Source organism: Podarcis liolepis, assembly GCF_965112155.1.
Source record: "Podarcis liolepis genome assembly, chromosome: 6".
Lineage (NCBI taxonomy): Eukaryota > Metazoa > Chordata > Lepidosauria > Squamata > Lacertidae > Podarcis > Podarcis liolepis.
This window is the reverse complement of record NC_139559.1, coordinates 65964571-65982728: the sequence shown is the minus strand read 5'-3', so window position 1 is coordinate 65982728 and position 18158 is coordinate 65964571. Positions and strand designations below refer to the sequence as shown.

At 41.4% G+C, this 18158-nt stretch overlaps 2 protein-coding genes across 6 annotated transcripts in view; both read right to left on the bottom strand.

Annotated features, from left to right (window-relative positions):
- The window catches only part of ST6GALNAC3 (ST6 N-acetylgalactosaminide alpha-2,6-sialyltransferase 3), a 283631-nt gene that overhangs the window by 9859 nt on the left and 255614 nt on the right, over positions 1 to 18158 (bottom strand). For 4 of the 5 annotated variants that reach the window (XM_083510592.1, XM_083510589.1, XM_083510590.1 and 1 more), the window contains one exon: positions 1699 to 1806. The exons of the other annotated variant lie outside the window; for it this stretch is intronic. In XM_083510592.1, coding sequence (XP_083366718.1) covers positions 1699 to 1806 — 108 coding nt within the window. The remainder of the gene's footprint in view (positions 1 to 1698; positions 1807 to 18158) is intronic. 5 annotated transcript variants of the gene reach the window in all.
- Positions 1 to 18158, bottom strand: part of ST6GALNAC5 (ST6 N-acetylgalactosaminide alpha-2,6-sialyltransferase 5) — a 404743-nt gene that overhangs the window by 152688 nt on the left and 233897 nt on the right. The window lies entirely within an intron of this gene.

Sequence of the window (18158 nt, the reverse complement as noted above, 5' to 3'; positions counted from 1 at the left end):
CCTCCCCATCCTGACACTTCCAGAGAGGAAGAAGAGGAAGACAGTATAGATTTACAACAGGGGTTTGAGGGAGGTGGCAGCTCAGAGGCAGATGAAGGGAAAAGTTGGGAAATAATAGGAGAGGAGCAGCAGCAGCTGGCTGAAATGTGGTCATTAGAAAGCATTCCAGACCCTCCATCTCCCCAAACCTGACAAGCCTTAAAAGTAGGAGAGCAAAGAGCACATAGCAGCACATGTAGAAGTGATGAATGAGAAATTGGGAGAGACAGGAGGTGGAGATTCGCTTGGGATAAAGCCATTATCCAAGAGGCTGGATTTTATAGCCTCTCTATGTAAAGCTTGAAATAAAAAAAGGATGGTAAGAAACTCTTCCTTGTCTTTATACGTTCCTGGGCAACCAGTCAGGAGCCGCTGACAGCATCCTGACACCAGGCCTGCGTCCTGGCCGAGAAGTGGTGCCAGGATAGGTGCTGATTTCCTGGAAGATCTTGTGAGAGCTCATCAAAGTCTTGCAAGATGTCTAGGAGAGCAAAAATGTCTCTTGAGATTTGGGAGAGATCTCGCAAGCTCTTTCAGGGACCAATGCCAGCAGTGCTTCTCCACAAGCGGAGGAGGTGACACAGCTGCAGTCGCCACTGGCAGATGGCGCAGTGGTGGTGAGTGCCCCACTGGTGGTGGTGGTGTGGCAGAGCAGGGTGGCACTTCCTGTTTTGCCCAAAGTGGCAAAATAGGACATATCACTCCCTGACCTCAGGATTCCAGAACTTACAGCTGTCAGTTCAGAGGGAAGGCAGGCAAGGATCCACAGCCCAGGTGGGGCTTGTTAGCTCAGGGAGGAGGTGTGTGATTCCTCAGCTGGAGAAGGCTCAGGTGAGGCTCACGTACCTTGTCAAGCCCAGAATCTATAACAGGAAAACCGTCCTGACCAGGCCTGCATCCTATATAGTAAGAATAGTTAGTGTGCCTGGCTAGTGTGTCTAACTATTCTATTATTATTATTATTATTATTACAACCTATTATCTGTATTATTAAGGAATCCATAATCACTCCAATTTTTTCTATTATATTTATAATTAATTTTAATTATAATTTGCACATAAAAAGGTATTTACTTATTGATAACTAGCTGTGTGAGAATGTTTATCAAATGCAGCTGAAAGTAATGCAACGCAGACAGGAACACCCTCTGCTGTGCACTTGTACATTTCAATGTGCATTTTAATGCACATCTAATTCATGCCTGCAGTTTCTGATCCAGCAGCTGCTTGTGCAGGTGGATCTCCTGACCTGTATCAGGGCGAATCACTTCAAATTATTTGCAGTAGTTTACTCAATTCCAAGGGAGGATAGATTTTTGCTTCTTATACTGTACACTCTCACTGCACAGGAGCTGTAAGAAGCTAACAGAAATGTGTCCCCGTGTCCCTGGCTTCATTCTGATTTGGCAGAAAGTCTTTCATTGTAAAACTTCTTCATGACATTTGACATTAAACTTTTGTAAATGCTTTTATTTAATCAATACCACATGCCATATGGGGACTAAATACACTGACAATAAAGTGCCACATCAATACAGACCGCTGTGGGGGGATGCCTGCCTAATCAATTTCTTGGATTTATGGCATTAAAATGAATTGTGAAATTTTGACAAGGCATCAGAATTGTAGATGCATGAAAATAATTTCCTGTGATCTTACTTGCAGTAGGTGTCATTTATCATCCCATAGACATGTATTCTGTAGCAAGCATCCATAGCCAGAATTAAGGTAAACCAACCAGTACTGAGATAGGATCCTGACTGGATTCTGTAAAAGACACAACACACAGCAGACCACATTGAGGAATTGCTAACACTTTCTCAAAGACATATCATCCATTATCTGGCACAAAAGACATTCAGCAACTTGACAAACTGACAAAAATATGTAATTATTTTGAGTTATTTATCGTTGTCCTCCCACTCCAGCAGGCTTGGATTCTCTGGGTTAGCCTGCAAAAGAAATGCTATACACTGAAGCTGTGATTTTATGTACACTCACCTGAGAGCAAGTTCCATTCTGCATAGTTGGACTTATTTTTGCAAAAAAGCATACCTAAGATTTGACTATATGCATTTCTGAAATCTGGATATTTATGTAGGATAATGTAGAAAAATTATTTACAACTTTAAGAAACATATGTGTAGCACCAGAGTGTGACCTTTACGCTTAGATGCTTTCATGTAACGTTAAAATGACACATATTTGAACTTGGAACTTCTGGGAAGTAGCCATCTTTGACCCTGATGAAGCCCTTTCCCCACAATTAACATAAATTCACAGTTCCCACTTCACTCATTCTGCTACATAACTATCAGCATAGCTGAACTCCTGCTTTCTCAAGAACTGCTTCCCCCTCCAAGATTAGTCTTCATCAATCTGGTGCTCCAAAGGCCTTGCACTACAACTCCCCAAAGACCCACACCAGGGATGAAGGAAGTTGTAGTCCAACATCTGGAGGGCACCAAGTTGGGGAAGGCTGCTCAAGAATGATTCACATGCTGTGTGTTTAGGTAATCAGCCCTACCTAAAATGTAATGTGTGCAGGAGACTTATGTGATTAGAAGCACATATTCCTATCAACATAGTCATCTAGAGTAGCAAGGTTGTCTCAGCTTACTGTCACATGTAAACATGGTTACAACTTAGGTTTGCTGCTACAAACCTAAGTCATTCATGGGATGACTAAAATCCAGAGCATCATATCTTCTCTAGTTATACTGGAATCTTAGCTTGATCTTTTTTTGACTCCCCATTCCAAACCTATTCAAACTGTAACATGATGTTCATTGTGGTTTTCCATGCAAGAGATCATATCTACATCTGTTTCCCAAGACCTTTCACTGGGTCTTTCACTTTTTCTTACTATGAAATGGTTGCTTCTTCTCTCTCTCTCTCTCTCTCTAACTTGAACAAGAGATGTACAGGGTTCTAAATCCTGAAGAGAGCCGATGTATATACAGCCAGTTCCTGTCTACAGATGTTCCCTTCACAACACACTGGTTTTGGGATTGGTGGGGACGTGACAGCAGGGATGGAGCCAGCAGACCCCCCCCCACTTTGGGCTTTTTTCTAATTTTGAATCACATGAGGAGAGCTATTATAGCTCCACATGGGATGTTGCCAAAATACTTCTGCACCCTGATCCAGGTACCTGATCATTAACAGCATGGATGAATGCCTGAATTCATATTATGACCATGGGAGGTTGTCGGAACATTGTGCAAAGGTGCTTCATTGTCTCTTAAAAAAGGGACTACATCTTTCCCCGCTCTTTTTACAAGCCCTCCATATTGGATAAAACTTGCCAAATTCAGGCAAATAGCTTCAGGAGTTATGGTCTGGGTACCTATCAAGTGTCTATAAATATTTAGGGTTGTTTTTGGGCAGGAGAACTGAAACCCATTCCAATTACAAACTGGACCTGGAAGTTGGGATTGGAGCACCCCATCTGCCCTCTCCTGATTCCAGTGCTCTATCTCCCTCCCCCTATCATCCCATCTGGGTGTCATTCCTTAAATGACAAGCTTGGGGATATTACCGTACTTTTCTGTGTATAACACGCCCCCTTGTATAAGGCCCCCTATTTTTGGGGACTCCAAATTAAGAAAATGGCCCAGAGTTGCTTTTTGGGGAGGGTTGCCAAGAGTAGTTGAGCTTTTTGGGGGGTGGAGTGGGGGGAACGACAAAGGTTGTTGGGGTATTTTTTGGGGGAAATAAAGTAAATCACTAACCCAACCTTCAACATCGCTCGCTAACAATCACTCGCATCTGCAAAACGTGTCTGCCCAATCGCAGACAGCGGAGATCACAAGCCAAATTAATTCAGTGGAAGAAAATCAACAACAGCAATTGATGCAGCAACCAATCACACACCCATTTAACGCACATCAGCCAATACAAAGCAGCATTTGCTGCAGCTACCAATCACACACCAATGACAACCTGCAGCTCATGGCTGCAACCGATCATCCGTCACACTTACCCACTACCCATGTATAAGTTTTTAGACCTTGTTTTAGGGTAAAAAAACCTTGTCTAATACATAGAAAAGTACAGTACTTTGAATTTTAGAAGATGCTTAACTGCAGCATTTATTTTTTTTAGTCTGGACTGTTGAGGTGCCATGAAGCTCTTTTAGGACCCATGCTTCGATTTGTATTTCCTTTTACAGATCCTACTTCGCTGCTGATAAGACCCAAATCTCTTTGAGGCACCTTGCTTCAGCTCAGGACTCAAGATCCATTCAAACTCTACACACACCCTAAGTGTCAAGCTCTTTCTTTCCTCCTTAATGAAACCACTGCTGTTTCTTCATTCTCTGCACTTTGAGATTTATTCAGGCTAAAATGCTACACTCACTATGAAGTCCTATTTAACACTGTGGGATTTCGTTCCAAGAAAACCTGCTAGAGATGAGTCTGTAACTGTCCTTCACTCCAATGCACTAATAAAGCCACACTGAAGCAGAGCAGTTTCTTGCCTCTTGCAACTGTCATTCTTTTAACCCTTCTCTTTATCTGTCTGTTGAGTTTCTCCAGCCACTATGAAAAGCATTGCCTCCAGCCACCTAGAATACTTACTGCTAACTACTCACAGTTCTCAACCAAATTCTGGAGAGAGCATGAGGAGCAGTTCCTGTCAGACACAACAGCATTTATCTGTGCTCTCTCTAACCAGCTTCCTCTCTTAGCAGTAAAAAGATGCTACCTTGAGCTTTTTAAAGCTCCCAATTTAGAAGGATAATAGTCATTTACCAAAGTACTATGAAGAAAGAGGATTTTTCTGATAGCGAAGGTTTATTAGAAAGTACTATATTGACAGTTGCATCTTAAAACGGCTATACTTGGGAGCAAAAAGGAATTTTAAAAATGAATTAATCAATATTTCATGTCTTGTTTTAACACCATTGGACCTTGTTTCTTCTCATCAATACACTTCACTGGCAAGTTAAATAAAAACAGACAAGTAAGTTCTCAGATACCTTCCTTGGGAGATGGAAAGCATGACAGAATACAGATTCCATTGTTTAAAGCAAAATTCCACTTTCTACATTTCCTCCCTCCTGGAGATACGCAGCTAATGAAGGAATACAATGAAACAACAACAACAATGGGTGATTTGTAACACCTTAGAGTGAATTTTTATACTGTAAACATATTTCTGTCAAGCTAACGAAGGCAGCGCTGGAAGTGCGAAAACAATTTTAAACTTCCCCAAAAGGTCATATTGTTGACAATATCCTGCAAAAACATATTGTGGAATCAAGAAGCGATAGTTTCTGTTCCAAGCAGAAATAATAAAGGATGCTTTGCAGAAGATGATTTCCTACAAGAAAGACATGTCTGATTGATAAATCATGCAAAATCCACATACCATATAACAAAGGCACATGTTTCTATATTATGGAGTGCATTCATCACACATGGCAAACTCTTTGCTGGATTTAAAGAGGCTCATACCATTAGAAAAAGAACATTGCATAATAAAACATAGCAACATTTCATGGTAATTCAAGAACAATTTAAAGACAGATCAACAGAATTTAAACAGATGGTTATACAAATATTATAGACCAATCAAATCTTAATACAGTAAGATGAAACCAGGGACAGGGAACTTGTAGATCTTTAAACAGTGTTGGACTCCAACTTCCATCAATCCCAGCCAGAATGGCCATGGTCAGGAATAATATGTGTTGTAGCCCAGTAATTTTTCGGAGGATGCTGGTTTTTCTTTTGAGGATTCCCCCTTAGAACCCTTAGCAGTGCAGGAGGGCAACTCTTTACTACCACATGACTGCAAGAGGCAATAGGAGGCCCCAGAACTCTGCTGGAGGCAGGGTTTGAGGAACAGGGCACAATACCTTGAAGCACCAAGAGTATAGAATGCACAGGTCTTCCCGGTCCCATTCACACTGCCTATGCATTCACATGGTTGTCTGAGGTGAGGAAATATGGGCATGTAGGCAGCTAGGCAGGTTGGTTTTCCTGATTCCAGAACCCAGGCCTACAGGCCAATGTTTGCACTCCTCAGATGTCCACATCATCCCAGGAGTGGGACCAGAGCCACGGCCCCACAGATCCCTTCTATATGAAGGGACTGAATTCTCTTGACAAGATGAGCATCATCAGCATGCCTGAGGCTTTCAAAAAATCCAATGCACATGGATTCAGTTACTCCATCAGATTGAGGTCAGTGCCGTTTTAGATTCTGACACAGGACTTTCAGGGTTTGAACATATTTGAGCCCTGCTTGGTAAGCAGTGAGGAAATACACCATATACAGCACTACTTTCCCCTGGCTTCTCCTCTACAACAACAAATGGATTCTGTTTAAAATGGTCTCTGTTTGCAATATACTCAGGAGGCTGCCTAACTTGCTTAGTGGGAGCATCTGAAGGTGTTTCTCTTCTCAGTGATGAATGACTACTCCAGGCTTTCTAAGTCACGTCTGAAAAGTCTCTGGGTCTCCCATTTCCTTAATATAGCTGTGTGGAAATTAAGATATGGTCTTTGCCAACAATTTATGGCACTGTGCTGGCTTGGCCCATTTTTCTTCTGTCCAGATACACTGGGTAAAATACAGTTAAAATGTGTGTGGGGGGGGGGAACCAAACATGACAGGAAGAGTAAACTGCAACAATGAAGATAATATGGATTTGTCAAGATTAACTTGCCAAAAATCCTATAGGCAGAGCTGTCACAATATATGCTAGCATTTCACCAGTAACAATAAGCTCAGAATGTGAGAGCAGATATCCTGTTCTTAAATAAATGAAACTCTATATTTATTGAAGAAAGTCTAGCACCACAACAAAAGAAAATGGCGTCTAATTTGTCAAAAGTGTTTCCCCCCCTATTCTCTAGAGATTTAGAGCTCCACAAATAGTTGAATGAGTGAAATTTGTTGGCTCTAAAGCCTTTCTGTTAGTAAAAGGAATAAGCACCTCCCACAAAGCAAAAGGATCAATATAATCACATCGTGGGAACATATATTGTGAACAGTCCTACATAGGCATCTTTGGCTGGTACGTTCAGGTGACATGCTTTAGACTCTAAAGTTCAAAGTCAGATGCTAAAGTCAATAGCATACAGCACACTAAGTGGTTCTAAAGTTGCAGTGTTTGTGGCTTGATTCTGAGGACTGTTTCAAATATTCAGTTGCTTTAACAGAGCCATGATCCCTTTCTGCAAAGCCGTTAACATGGCCGTGATCCCATTTTAAAAACTCCATAAGAGTGAGAGATGTGCTATTGTCAGAACTTTGAAAGGATACTTTATTATAAATCACATACTTCCCTATCTGAGATCTGCTTTTAGAATGGTAAGTTAAGAACAACAAGAAGAAGATAAAAATTGGTATGTCTAGTGCAGGGATGGGGAACGGTTGCGAGGGGTGATAGACTCTGTGTTGGCCAGCAGGTAATGGCTTTCCCCACCTACCTTGCCCCACCCTGCAGCCCTAGAAACCTTCCTAAGGGAGCTGTTTCCAAAGAAAGAACCGTGAGGGGAGAGAGACTCTGTTTGACATGGGTAATGGCTTTTTCCACCTGGGCTGCGCCACCTCCACCCCTAGGAACCTTCAGAAGGGAGCCATAGGCATTCTGTGCGTATTTTAATAAGCAGAATGGAGTGAAAGATTATGAGTCATAGGCTTGTGGAGAGTGTGTGTATGAATTTAACAGTGCTTGGTTTATCTTCTGGTTGCTATTTTGTTAATGTTGCTGCTATTCTTTTATAGATTATAAATGCTGCATTGATTTGTTTAATCATATAATATGACTTGTGCTTTACTTGTGATGTTTACCTTATTATTTTTTAGCTGTTGCTTTGTTAAAAGTGTTTTATAGACTATAATTGTTTCACTGATGATCTGTTAATTATTCTATGTGATTTATGCTGCATTTGTGATGCTTTATTAAGTTCTATCATGTTATTGTTATTTACTGTTTGTAAGCCACTTGGAATGAAAAAAGGCATAGAAATATAATAAATCAAATAAACATTTGGCCCTCCAGTTTCCACCAGCCCTAGCAAGCACGGTGGCCAGTGGCCTGAGATTATGGGAGCTGTAGTTCAACATCTGGAAGTCAAAGGTTCCCCAAACCTGGTCTTGTGCTTGTTTACCAGCTGTTCTGCTGTGGGGTTACTGGGCTGGGGTGTGCTTAATTTCCATACTGAAGTCAAGAGGCATGTGTATAAAATATTTAAGGTTGTGCCAAATGTTCTCAGGCTACAGTTGTGCTTGGGGAACATGAAATACCTCTGGGGAGGGTGTGAGGAAAAATCTCCACCTGTGCTTTACCCATTTTTGCTGATGGTTCTTATAGCCACTATGTTTTTCCCCTTTGCTGGTCAGCACCATAGTGTTGATTAGAACATAACAGTGCCACATAGCTGCATAGCCTATCAGATTTCTGTGTATCACCCCTTCATGTCTCCTAAGATGGGGGTGCTCTTTCAAGCCAGGGGCAAAAGTATCCATGAAAATAGACCCCCGTTTTTATCAAATTGACTCCATTTTATAAAAGAAACACTGATCCTCTTTGTAACTTTGGTTATATACAGGTTAAGAAAGTTAACACCTTAACTGCGGATCACGGAAGGAACACATCCAGTGTTAATTAATTATTGAAGCTGAGAAAGCATTCATAACAGGTAAATCTACTTCACCTAACTTCAATTTCTAACAGTCACAAGTGATAATTCTTCGATTCAGGATTCAATGCTTCTCCACCCTTTATATTTCCCCATACACTTCTCGGTACTATTAAGCAGGCACATTAACAGAAATTCCAAAAATAAATCACTGGTATCTCTGAGAAACCAAATAGCTTCTGCATGAGCTTTGAAGAAGTACATTAAACCCACAGCAACTAAGCAGAACATCATATATACCAGAACATATTTAACTATATCAATATTCCATTGCATTTTTGCATATATAGAGTCTGCTATTCATTCTGTGCAGTCACTTTCCTTCGTTCTACTTATGTACTGAATACAATACCGCTTTCCTTTTCCCAGAGCTATAGAGAGTGTGGGGTGAGGGGAACACAAATCCAAGGAAAAGAATTGGCTTCTGCTTTGTACGGTTGCACAGTGTTCTCATTTCTGATTTCTTGACTTGACTTTGATGCATCCCTGCTCACTCATTAACTCAAGTGACAAGAGGACACAGTTATTTCATCCAAGTGCAGCAGGATTCCTTAAAAGGAGTACGCTGCACTCAGAGTGAAGAAAACAATTTTGTTTACCAAGTTCAGACACAGCAGCATGGCTTCAGAAGCACAAAATGAGGAAAGGAAGGCTGAATAAATAAATACATCTTAACTATAACTTTGATAGGGACTGAAAATGGGTACATCAAGATGGACTGGGCAGATCATGATACCCAAGAAAGTAGGGATCAAAGGCAACAAAAATATTTTTTTCCAGGAATCCTGGCAAGACATGCTATGGAGGAAACTACATCTGGGAGATCAAGACTATACTTATGTTCCCCAAGTCATGAAACATCTTATCACATTGATTACAATCTGGAGCTTGGCACCTGAAGGTGCTCCTTATTTCAGGTTAATATGGTGGCCCAGTTTGCATGCAAGTGTACAAGGACCACAAAACATAAATTGGGGCTGCTTTTCTTTTGCCCCAGAATTACGTAAGCCATGATTTGGCTTTTTTGCTCAATTCAAATCCCCCCAGTGTAAACAAGGGTTGGCATTGTAGCCTTAGAGATTAATGATGAAGTGAATTTGGGACTCTAGGAGTTAACAGTGTGGCAAAGGTCCTGTTATACACCTATCAAAAATACTCCATGGCAATACCTCTTGGACCTCTGGACATTTCCCTAGTCAGTTTGGTTGTGTTTTTTCCTCAAACTAAGCTGACTGGGGCATTTTATGGAAGAACTGAAATACAGAACAACTTGTATTATTAGGGGCTTTTGATCTGCAAGCAATCTGTTGGCAGGATGAGGTGAAGAGTTTCAAACTCACCAGTTATCATAGGAGCCAACTCTTAGGGGTCAAAGTCACTTTGTCCCTCTCCCCAATTAAATATTTGCAGTGTCCAGGCCTTGCCTAAGTTGGTGGGCATTGTCATTCAATTTGTGTGTGTGTGTGCGCACGCGTGCGCGTGCCGTGTCATGCGATCAATTATGTGCGGCGGAGCTTATCCCCCCAATATTTTATTCAAGTTGGCACCCCTGTCACTTTCTTTCAAACAACTGGGGAAAACCGGTTGTGTGAACTGTCCTGAAGATATAAGAAAAGGAAGCCCCTACCATACACTGACTTAGTAATAGTTTGATTATTTTGTGTGTGTCCATGAAAAGCCATGTGTGCTCTTCAAGCAATTTTTGTACCTTACATAAAAGAGCTTCAGTACAAAACTGCATTCAAATGTGAAAGGATCACATAAATGAGCAGAGTAAATGCAACACTTTCTCCAAATATATTCTAGTCAATTCATGCTTTTTGTGCATAGCTGAGAATTAAAATAAAGAGACCTCAGGTTCATCCAGAATCCCTTGAGAGAATTAATTAGGCAGGTCTGCTCACCTACTTCACTCTTCAAAATTAGAAGGACATTCACTGTACTGCTGCTAGCTGCATATTTTAGCGAAATCTATGGTAGGTGAACACAAAAGAAACATCCTGATTAGCTCTTAACTGTGTCAAGGCTAGCAGTCATTGAAAGGGTTCATATTCTCATGGGTGAAAGCCAGGGATTGTATTCATTAATCCCCCCCCCAAGTACTTTAATTAAATAAGTGAGGAAAGGAACAGGAAGAAGACAAATTTCTAAAGGTTCTCATCACATCTTTATACGACAGGGTATGATTGGTATGGAGAATAGGAAACAGCTGAAATATATGGATATTCAGTACTAGGAATGGACAGTACTTTTAAGTTAACCAATTTAATTTGCACCTCCCAGACTAATATATAGATGGAAATGTATTGAGTCAGATGCTGAACCTCTCTGAATTTTGTGATGCACTTCTCAGCTAAAACAAAAACAAAAAACAAAACAGCTACCAAAATGTATTAAATATATGTTTATAGAACAGTTTTCATTGAGACATAATAATATTTTAATCATACGTAAAGGTAAAGGGATCCCTGACCGTTAAGTCCAGTTACGGCCGACTCTGGGGTTGCCGCGCTCATCTTGCTTTATTGGCCGGGGGACCCGACGTTTGTCCGCAAACAGCTTCTGCGTCATGTGGCCAGCATGCCTAAGCCGCTTCTGGCAAACCAGAGCAGTGCACGGAAATACTGTTTACCTTCCTGCCAGAGCAGTACCTATTTATCTACTTGCACTTTTTGGCGTGCTTTCGAACTGCTAGGTTGGCAGGAGCTGGGACAGAGCAATGGGAGCTCACCCCGTTGTGGGGATTCGAACCACCGACCTTCTGATCGGCAAGCCCAAGAGGTTTAGACCACAGAGCCACCTGCATCCCTTGATGCGCCAATATTAATCATTAATTTTGAGAGACACTAAGTTAAAAACAAAACAAAACACCGTTGCACTTTCTTTTACAGTGGAAACAATACTACCCTGAAAGGACAGTTGCAATGTTCCTTAACACGACAAGTTCTACATAATCTCTATATTATAAACCTGCAGACATGACCATGTTTGAATCCAGTTCAAGAAGACTGCTTTCTCTATGCATTCCTTAATACAGAGAATCATAAAGCTTTTTAAAAATAAATAAAATACAAAGAATCCTGAATTATCAATTAAAGTTTGACAAGAGTGAGGTGAAATCAGGATAGATGACTCTGATATGAAAGAGGCAGAAATAGAACATGCATGGGGGTAGCATCTTAATTCAGGAATCGGGAATGTTAATGCAAACCATCAGTCACTCTCTTCAGAGGAGCCACTGATGCAATTAGCATAGACGTGACCATGCATCTTTTCTGGTCCTATAACTTTCTCCAAATTCTCCAAAGAAAGAAAGAAAGAAAGAAAGAAAGAAAGAAAGAAAGAAAGAAAGAAAGAAAGAAAGACGATTGCAGGGGGATCCTGTTGGTTTCTTCCTGTTTGCACCAAGTTTCCAAATATTTATTATTCATTATTATTAGTTTATTAAAATAAACTGAAGCTGCCATTCACTTACAAAGATACCAACGTGGTGAATAATCTTACCATGCCAAGGGTAAAATTACAATAAAACTGATACATTGCAACTTTCCCCTACAATCTTTGAAATCTTCACCTTTATTTTTTCCTTTTGTTTTTCCTTTTGTTTGGTGCTTGGGAATAACACTGCCATTTACCTCAGCTTTCTGAAGACTGATTCATAATTTATATTCTGTCTGTTGTAGACACTCATTATTTTTAATCTGTCCTGGAAAATAATACTGGCTTCTGGCTGGTTGTTTTTATTTATTTAGTTCAAGAAAAACAATATGCCACTTGATTGTAAGCAAAGGTGCTGGCTTCGGCCCAACATTGGGGGATGGCTCGGTGCCACGGTAGGCCTGTGATGCCATGAGCCTGTGATGTCACACACACAACACAGCTACCTGGCTTACTAAGCAGCCACCTGGCTGACTGTGAGCTGAGAATTGCCCAGAAAGTCATTTATTTCCCCACCATTCACAACAGTTCAGCCTAGAATTATCTGTCAGGCCATCTTTCATGAGTCCTGTCAGACAAAGCCAATTATCTTGCTGAATCCATCAATGAATTTGTTTAACTAGCTCAATATTTCAAATGATCGAAAGGCATTAGAACTTAATAATGTACCAGTGTCCGTTAATGAAATAATGGGGGGAAAATACTCTTTCTCTCTTCAGCATATTAAATTTCACAGACAAAAAAAGTTATAGTTGGCCAAAGGAACCCTGCGGAGGACACTAGGCGAATTTGCAAAGTATTTCATGTTTTGAGTATGTTTCTTGCTGTCTCATTTTTTTTAAAGCTACGCTTTTGTTATCTGATGCTACATATTTTGCATTTTATTGTGTATTTATTATTTTACTGACAGTAAGCCAACTTAGGAATTGATTTGTGTGAAGGTTAAATAATTCATTATGGATAAAATTAATATTAAATTAAATTGTGAGGAAATGATGGCCCCTTAGATGTTGCTGGAATCCAGTTCCGATCATCCCTGATCATTGGCCATGGTGACTGAAGCAGGGTTACCATATTTCAAACAGTGAAAATCCACACATAAAGGTTTTGTCAAAGTTGTTGAGCTTTTTTGGCAAAATCACAAAAATGGAAATCGGCAGAAACTGCTGAGATGGACTACTATATGTCCACATTTTACCGGACATGCTGACAATTTCCATCTGGACAATGCTGCTGACCATAGTCTTCTGGATATGTCTGGGAAATTCTCAACGTATGGCAACCCTAACTGAGGTTGATGAGAGTTGGGAGTCTAAACAATTGGAGAGCCTAAACGCCTTAGCCCTGGACTAAATATATAGTAGCTAGAAATCAGTTACAGGTGTAGATGCCTGTGTACATTCTGTGATCCCCTTTTCTATTATCTGAACAGTTCCTTTTTAATAATGAAAAGCAATAAACGTACTGTCTTGGATCCTAAGCTGTTCCTCCATTCAGATATGGAGGAAACACCTCACTCCATTTGTAGACGCCAGACATATAGCATTCATTCCACCCCAAAGTATCTCTAATCCCAAGTATCTCTCTAGTGCAGTGTTTCCCAACCGGTGTTCCGCGGCACACGAGTGTGCCGTGAGACATCGGCTGGTGTGCCGCGAGATGCCTGGAGGGAGGCGGGCGAGTCGGGCGGCGAGAGGCGGGGCGGCGGCGGCGAGGAGAGGCCGCGCCTCCTGCTGCTGCCTGGCGCTCCTCCTCGCAGCCGGCAGCGCTGCCTGGGCGCCTCTGCGCGACTCTGCCTCGCTGGGTTTGGTCTCCCAGCAGAGACGGGTCACACGCGCCCCTCCCTCCCTCCCTCAGCCTGCGCGGAGGGAGAGCCAGAGAGAGGCATCGCTCCTGCGCGGCGGGAGAGGGAGCAGCCGGAGCGATGCCCCAAACGAGCTGAATTCCGAGCGAGGGACTGAGGGGGGAGGGAAAAAACTTTCACTTTCGTGCGTCCCTCCCGGCGTGACGCTGCGCGCTGACGTCACGGGGCGGGGCTTTAATGGTGGTGTGCCGCGAGATTTTTTTTCAGTAAACAGGTGTGCCGTTGCCCAAAAAAGTTTGGGAAACACTGCTCTAGTGGGGAGGTGGGTCTTGTCCCATTCATTTCATCCATGGAAGGAAACTTAGGATCCAAGCCAATAACTAGTACATTAACAGTGCAATCCTATAAATACAGTGGTGCCTCGCAAGACGAAAAGAATCCGTTCTGTGAGTCTCTTTGTCTAGCGGTTTTTTCGTCTTGCAAAGCAAGCCCATTGACGGATTAGCGGATTAGCGCTATTAGCGCTATTAGCGGCTTTTAGCGGCTTAGCGGCTTAGAAAAAAGGGGGGAAGGGAAAAAACCCCGCAGGAACTCGCAATACATTTTCATCTTGCGAAGCAAGCCCATAGGAGATTCGTTTTGTGAAGCACCTCCAAAACGGAAAACTCTTTCGTCTAGCGAGTTTTCCGTCTTGCGAGGCATTCGTCTTGCGGGGCACCACTGTATCTACAATGAAGTAAGTTCTATTGAGTTCAAGGGGACTTACTCAGAGGTGAGTGTACATACAACTACAGTCTAAATGATCTTGTCTGTAAAGGAAATTCCTTCTGACAACTTCAGTTTAAATTGTGCCCTGCAAATTATTTAGTGTTAAACTGCAGTAGGCATGTTCTAAAACTGCTGAACATGAAAAACAATTTTTGAAAGTTTACAGTTATTATGTTGAACTGTACTGACCCCCTCCCAAATACAAAACTGAATTTTAAATAAATAAATAAATAACTGTGCTTTTAAAGGGATAATTTTCTTTACTTTTCCTATAAAGAAAAATGGTCTTGGTGAAACCCTGAAACATATTAACTACAGCCAAGTGTGTTGAATTCAAAAGTAGCAACTGTTGCCTCAACTTTTTATCCACTATTGTTGCTAGGAAGCAAAGGTAACCACTAATGGAGACACCAGATTAACTATTAACAATTTGGTCACACAGGAGAGTGGCAAGAGCATAACAATTGACATTACGTAACTGCATTGATGTTTAGGAAGCATTTCTGTGGCTTTTGAAACCTGTTTGTCTGATAAGCTTGTGCCAACCAAGGGATTGCAATAATTACAATTTACTATACAAACTGGGACAACTGATAAATTATTTATTGATTTCACTTTGCAGAAATAACGCTTCATTTTATGTCCTAAGCATACAGTTAAACGAAACAATAAATGGAAGCCCCAGATCAGAACTCAGACATTTCCGAGATTCCTGTTGAGAACATGAAGAATAAGGCTTTAAATTTATTTCGGGGCGGTGGGGGCGGGGAGAGACCACCTTTGGGTGGATTCCAACATTGTCCACTTGTAAAATGGGACTTCACCTCCCTCTCCTCTACCCTGCAGTTCCCTGTGTACCCCCAAAAATCAGCTTTGGGGGGGCACCCCAAACTTCTGAAGTAGATTTTGAGGGCACATGGCAGGTTGCAAGGGGTAAGAGATGGAGGTGAAGTCACTTTAAGGCTTAGAAGTGTAAATTTCTTTAGAGTGCCTGAATAGTAAGCCTTGGAGCAAATCCTGGCAGGCATTTGAGTTTAAATCTGCTAGTTTAAATCTACAGACTGTTTTTGTTTATATGGATCTGTGTTACTGCTTCCACCCTATGTGTTTAACCATAGTGGAACCAAGCTAGAAGTGACTGCAGTAGATCCATGCTTTTAAATATTAATCTTCCCCCAACCATGTGGAAACCAGGAGATTTTGCTGTGTGAGCAACCTGTAGCCTTTCAGATGCTGCTGGACTACAAGTCCCATCATTTCTGACGATTGGCCATGCTGGCTGGGGCTGATGGAAGTTGGGAGTCCCACAACATCTTGAGAGCTACAGGTTCCCCATCCTTCTTTTAAAAGAAATAGGGGCATTCTCCCTTGACATCTCTGTGCTGCTCCTCTCCCTAAGTGTTTCCCCACAAGGTTTTATGACATGTTTGTCATAAAATCTTGGCTAAAGAGAAAAGCAACTGGGAGGAAGACTAAACCACATCTCTGCAACATAGTGCCATTTAGGCGTGTATCTTTGGTGTGCATTTAGGTGTGCTGTGTATATTCACTTAACCAACACTGAACTGAACCATGAATGGGAGGAAAGCATCTTCACTCCTCACTGGCATGCCCCTTTTCCTCTTAAAAATGGAAATGGACCACACCCCTTCTTCCTGTGTGATTGGGATTGAACATAGGGATCTATCTAGCTCAACACTGTCTACCATAGCTGGCAGTATGCTTCTGAATACCAATTCCTGGAACTAGCAGGAAGGGAGATTTCTATTTGCAGGCTTCTTATAGCATCTGGTTGGCCACTGTGAGAACAGAATGCTGGCCCAGATGGGCCACTGACCCGACCTAGTAAGTTCTTCTTACATCCTTATGGCTCTCCAGTCCTATTTGGAAATGCCAGGGTTTGAATTTGAGACCTACTGCATGCAAAGCAGAGGTTCTAACCACTGAGATATGACCCTTCTCCAGACTCGTGGAAAAGCTGCCATAACCTGTAATTTGGCCCTTCAAGAGCTGGAAGCACATCCTACAGACCGCTACCTTAAGATGCCAAGAAATTGTGCTGCAAACACTGTTGCATCCAGTGCAGGTGGACTTTCTCTGGATCTCCATTTCTGGGACTAGATCTAGGATAGAGTTCTGCCAGCAAACACTGATGCCAATTAACTCTTAACAGACATATGTTCAGATGAATAAGTTTATAGTGTGATGTACTGTATGTTTCTTTATAGGAAGGTCTCTTCCAAATGTATCACAACAGATAGTTAACATGTATATTATGAACTTAAGTCTATATACTATAGGACAAACAAAAACAATATCAGCTATGTGCGTAAGCACAATATGTGAGACCACATGATGCTGAGGAGGACTTTGCTTTTCAATAACTTTTTAAAGATTTGTCAAGAAGCAGCATAACTTTAGGCTGAAAAATAGGATAGCAATTCTCTTTCTTGTGGTTCACAAGCCAGCATTATCTGAATAGGTATCCTTCCCACGACTTTTTCAGCAATCAGGTAGAGTGGAAAATATTTCTAATAATAATCCACAAGGATCATTCTCGGTATCTGGCAGGTGGTGTGCATCTAACAGAAATCTTTTCATTTTTGTGTTAAAGTATTCTTCGTTCTACAAGCTGACTGCTGGCTGACACACAATCTAACCTAAAGGCTATGGATCAGCAGGTAAATGCTGAAATTCTATTAGTTTTCAGACCTGGAGTTTACGCCTTTCATTTCACATAAAATCAAAACCCCACACATGAATAGGCAAAGCACGGAGCAAAGATCTTTTCCTAAAATCATCCAGTTACCTATTACTGCAGTACTATGAAGAAAGCCGTTTTGGCATTTTGAAGATATAGTGTATTTCCTGTGCTCAATGACTCTGCCAAGGAGAGTAAATAGAAAACATGAAAGAGATCCACTTGGAGGGGGGAAAAATTAAAACCATGACAAGCGCTATAGTTGGAAAGAAATGAGACGTTGCAAAAGTACAAAGACAGACACACTCCAATTGTGTTTAATATTAACACAATACATGAAGCGTGTAGAAACCTGGATTTTTTTATGTACAGCTACCTTTTAAAGGAACAAACAAGCCAACTTCAGGCTCAGGGCTCTGGCATTTATCACAAGAATAAGGAAAAAGTAAACTACCAAACACTTCAAAATGCCCAGAATATTTAGGAATAAAATACTTCTTTTCTCAAGAATATCCTAAAATAAAATTAGTGAGGTTATTCTTGTATTCAGTTCTACAACATAAAAAGTGTTTTATACTTGTAAACCACTTAGAAGCCACTTTGTCAACTAAGCGGTATGTTGTTTAGTCATTTAGTCATGTCCGACTCTTCGTGACCCCATGGACCAGAGCACGCCAGGCACTTCTGGCTTCCACTGTCTCCCGCAGTTTGGTCAGACTCATGTTTGTAGCTTCGAGAACACTGTCCA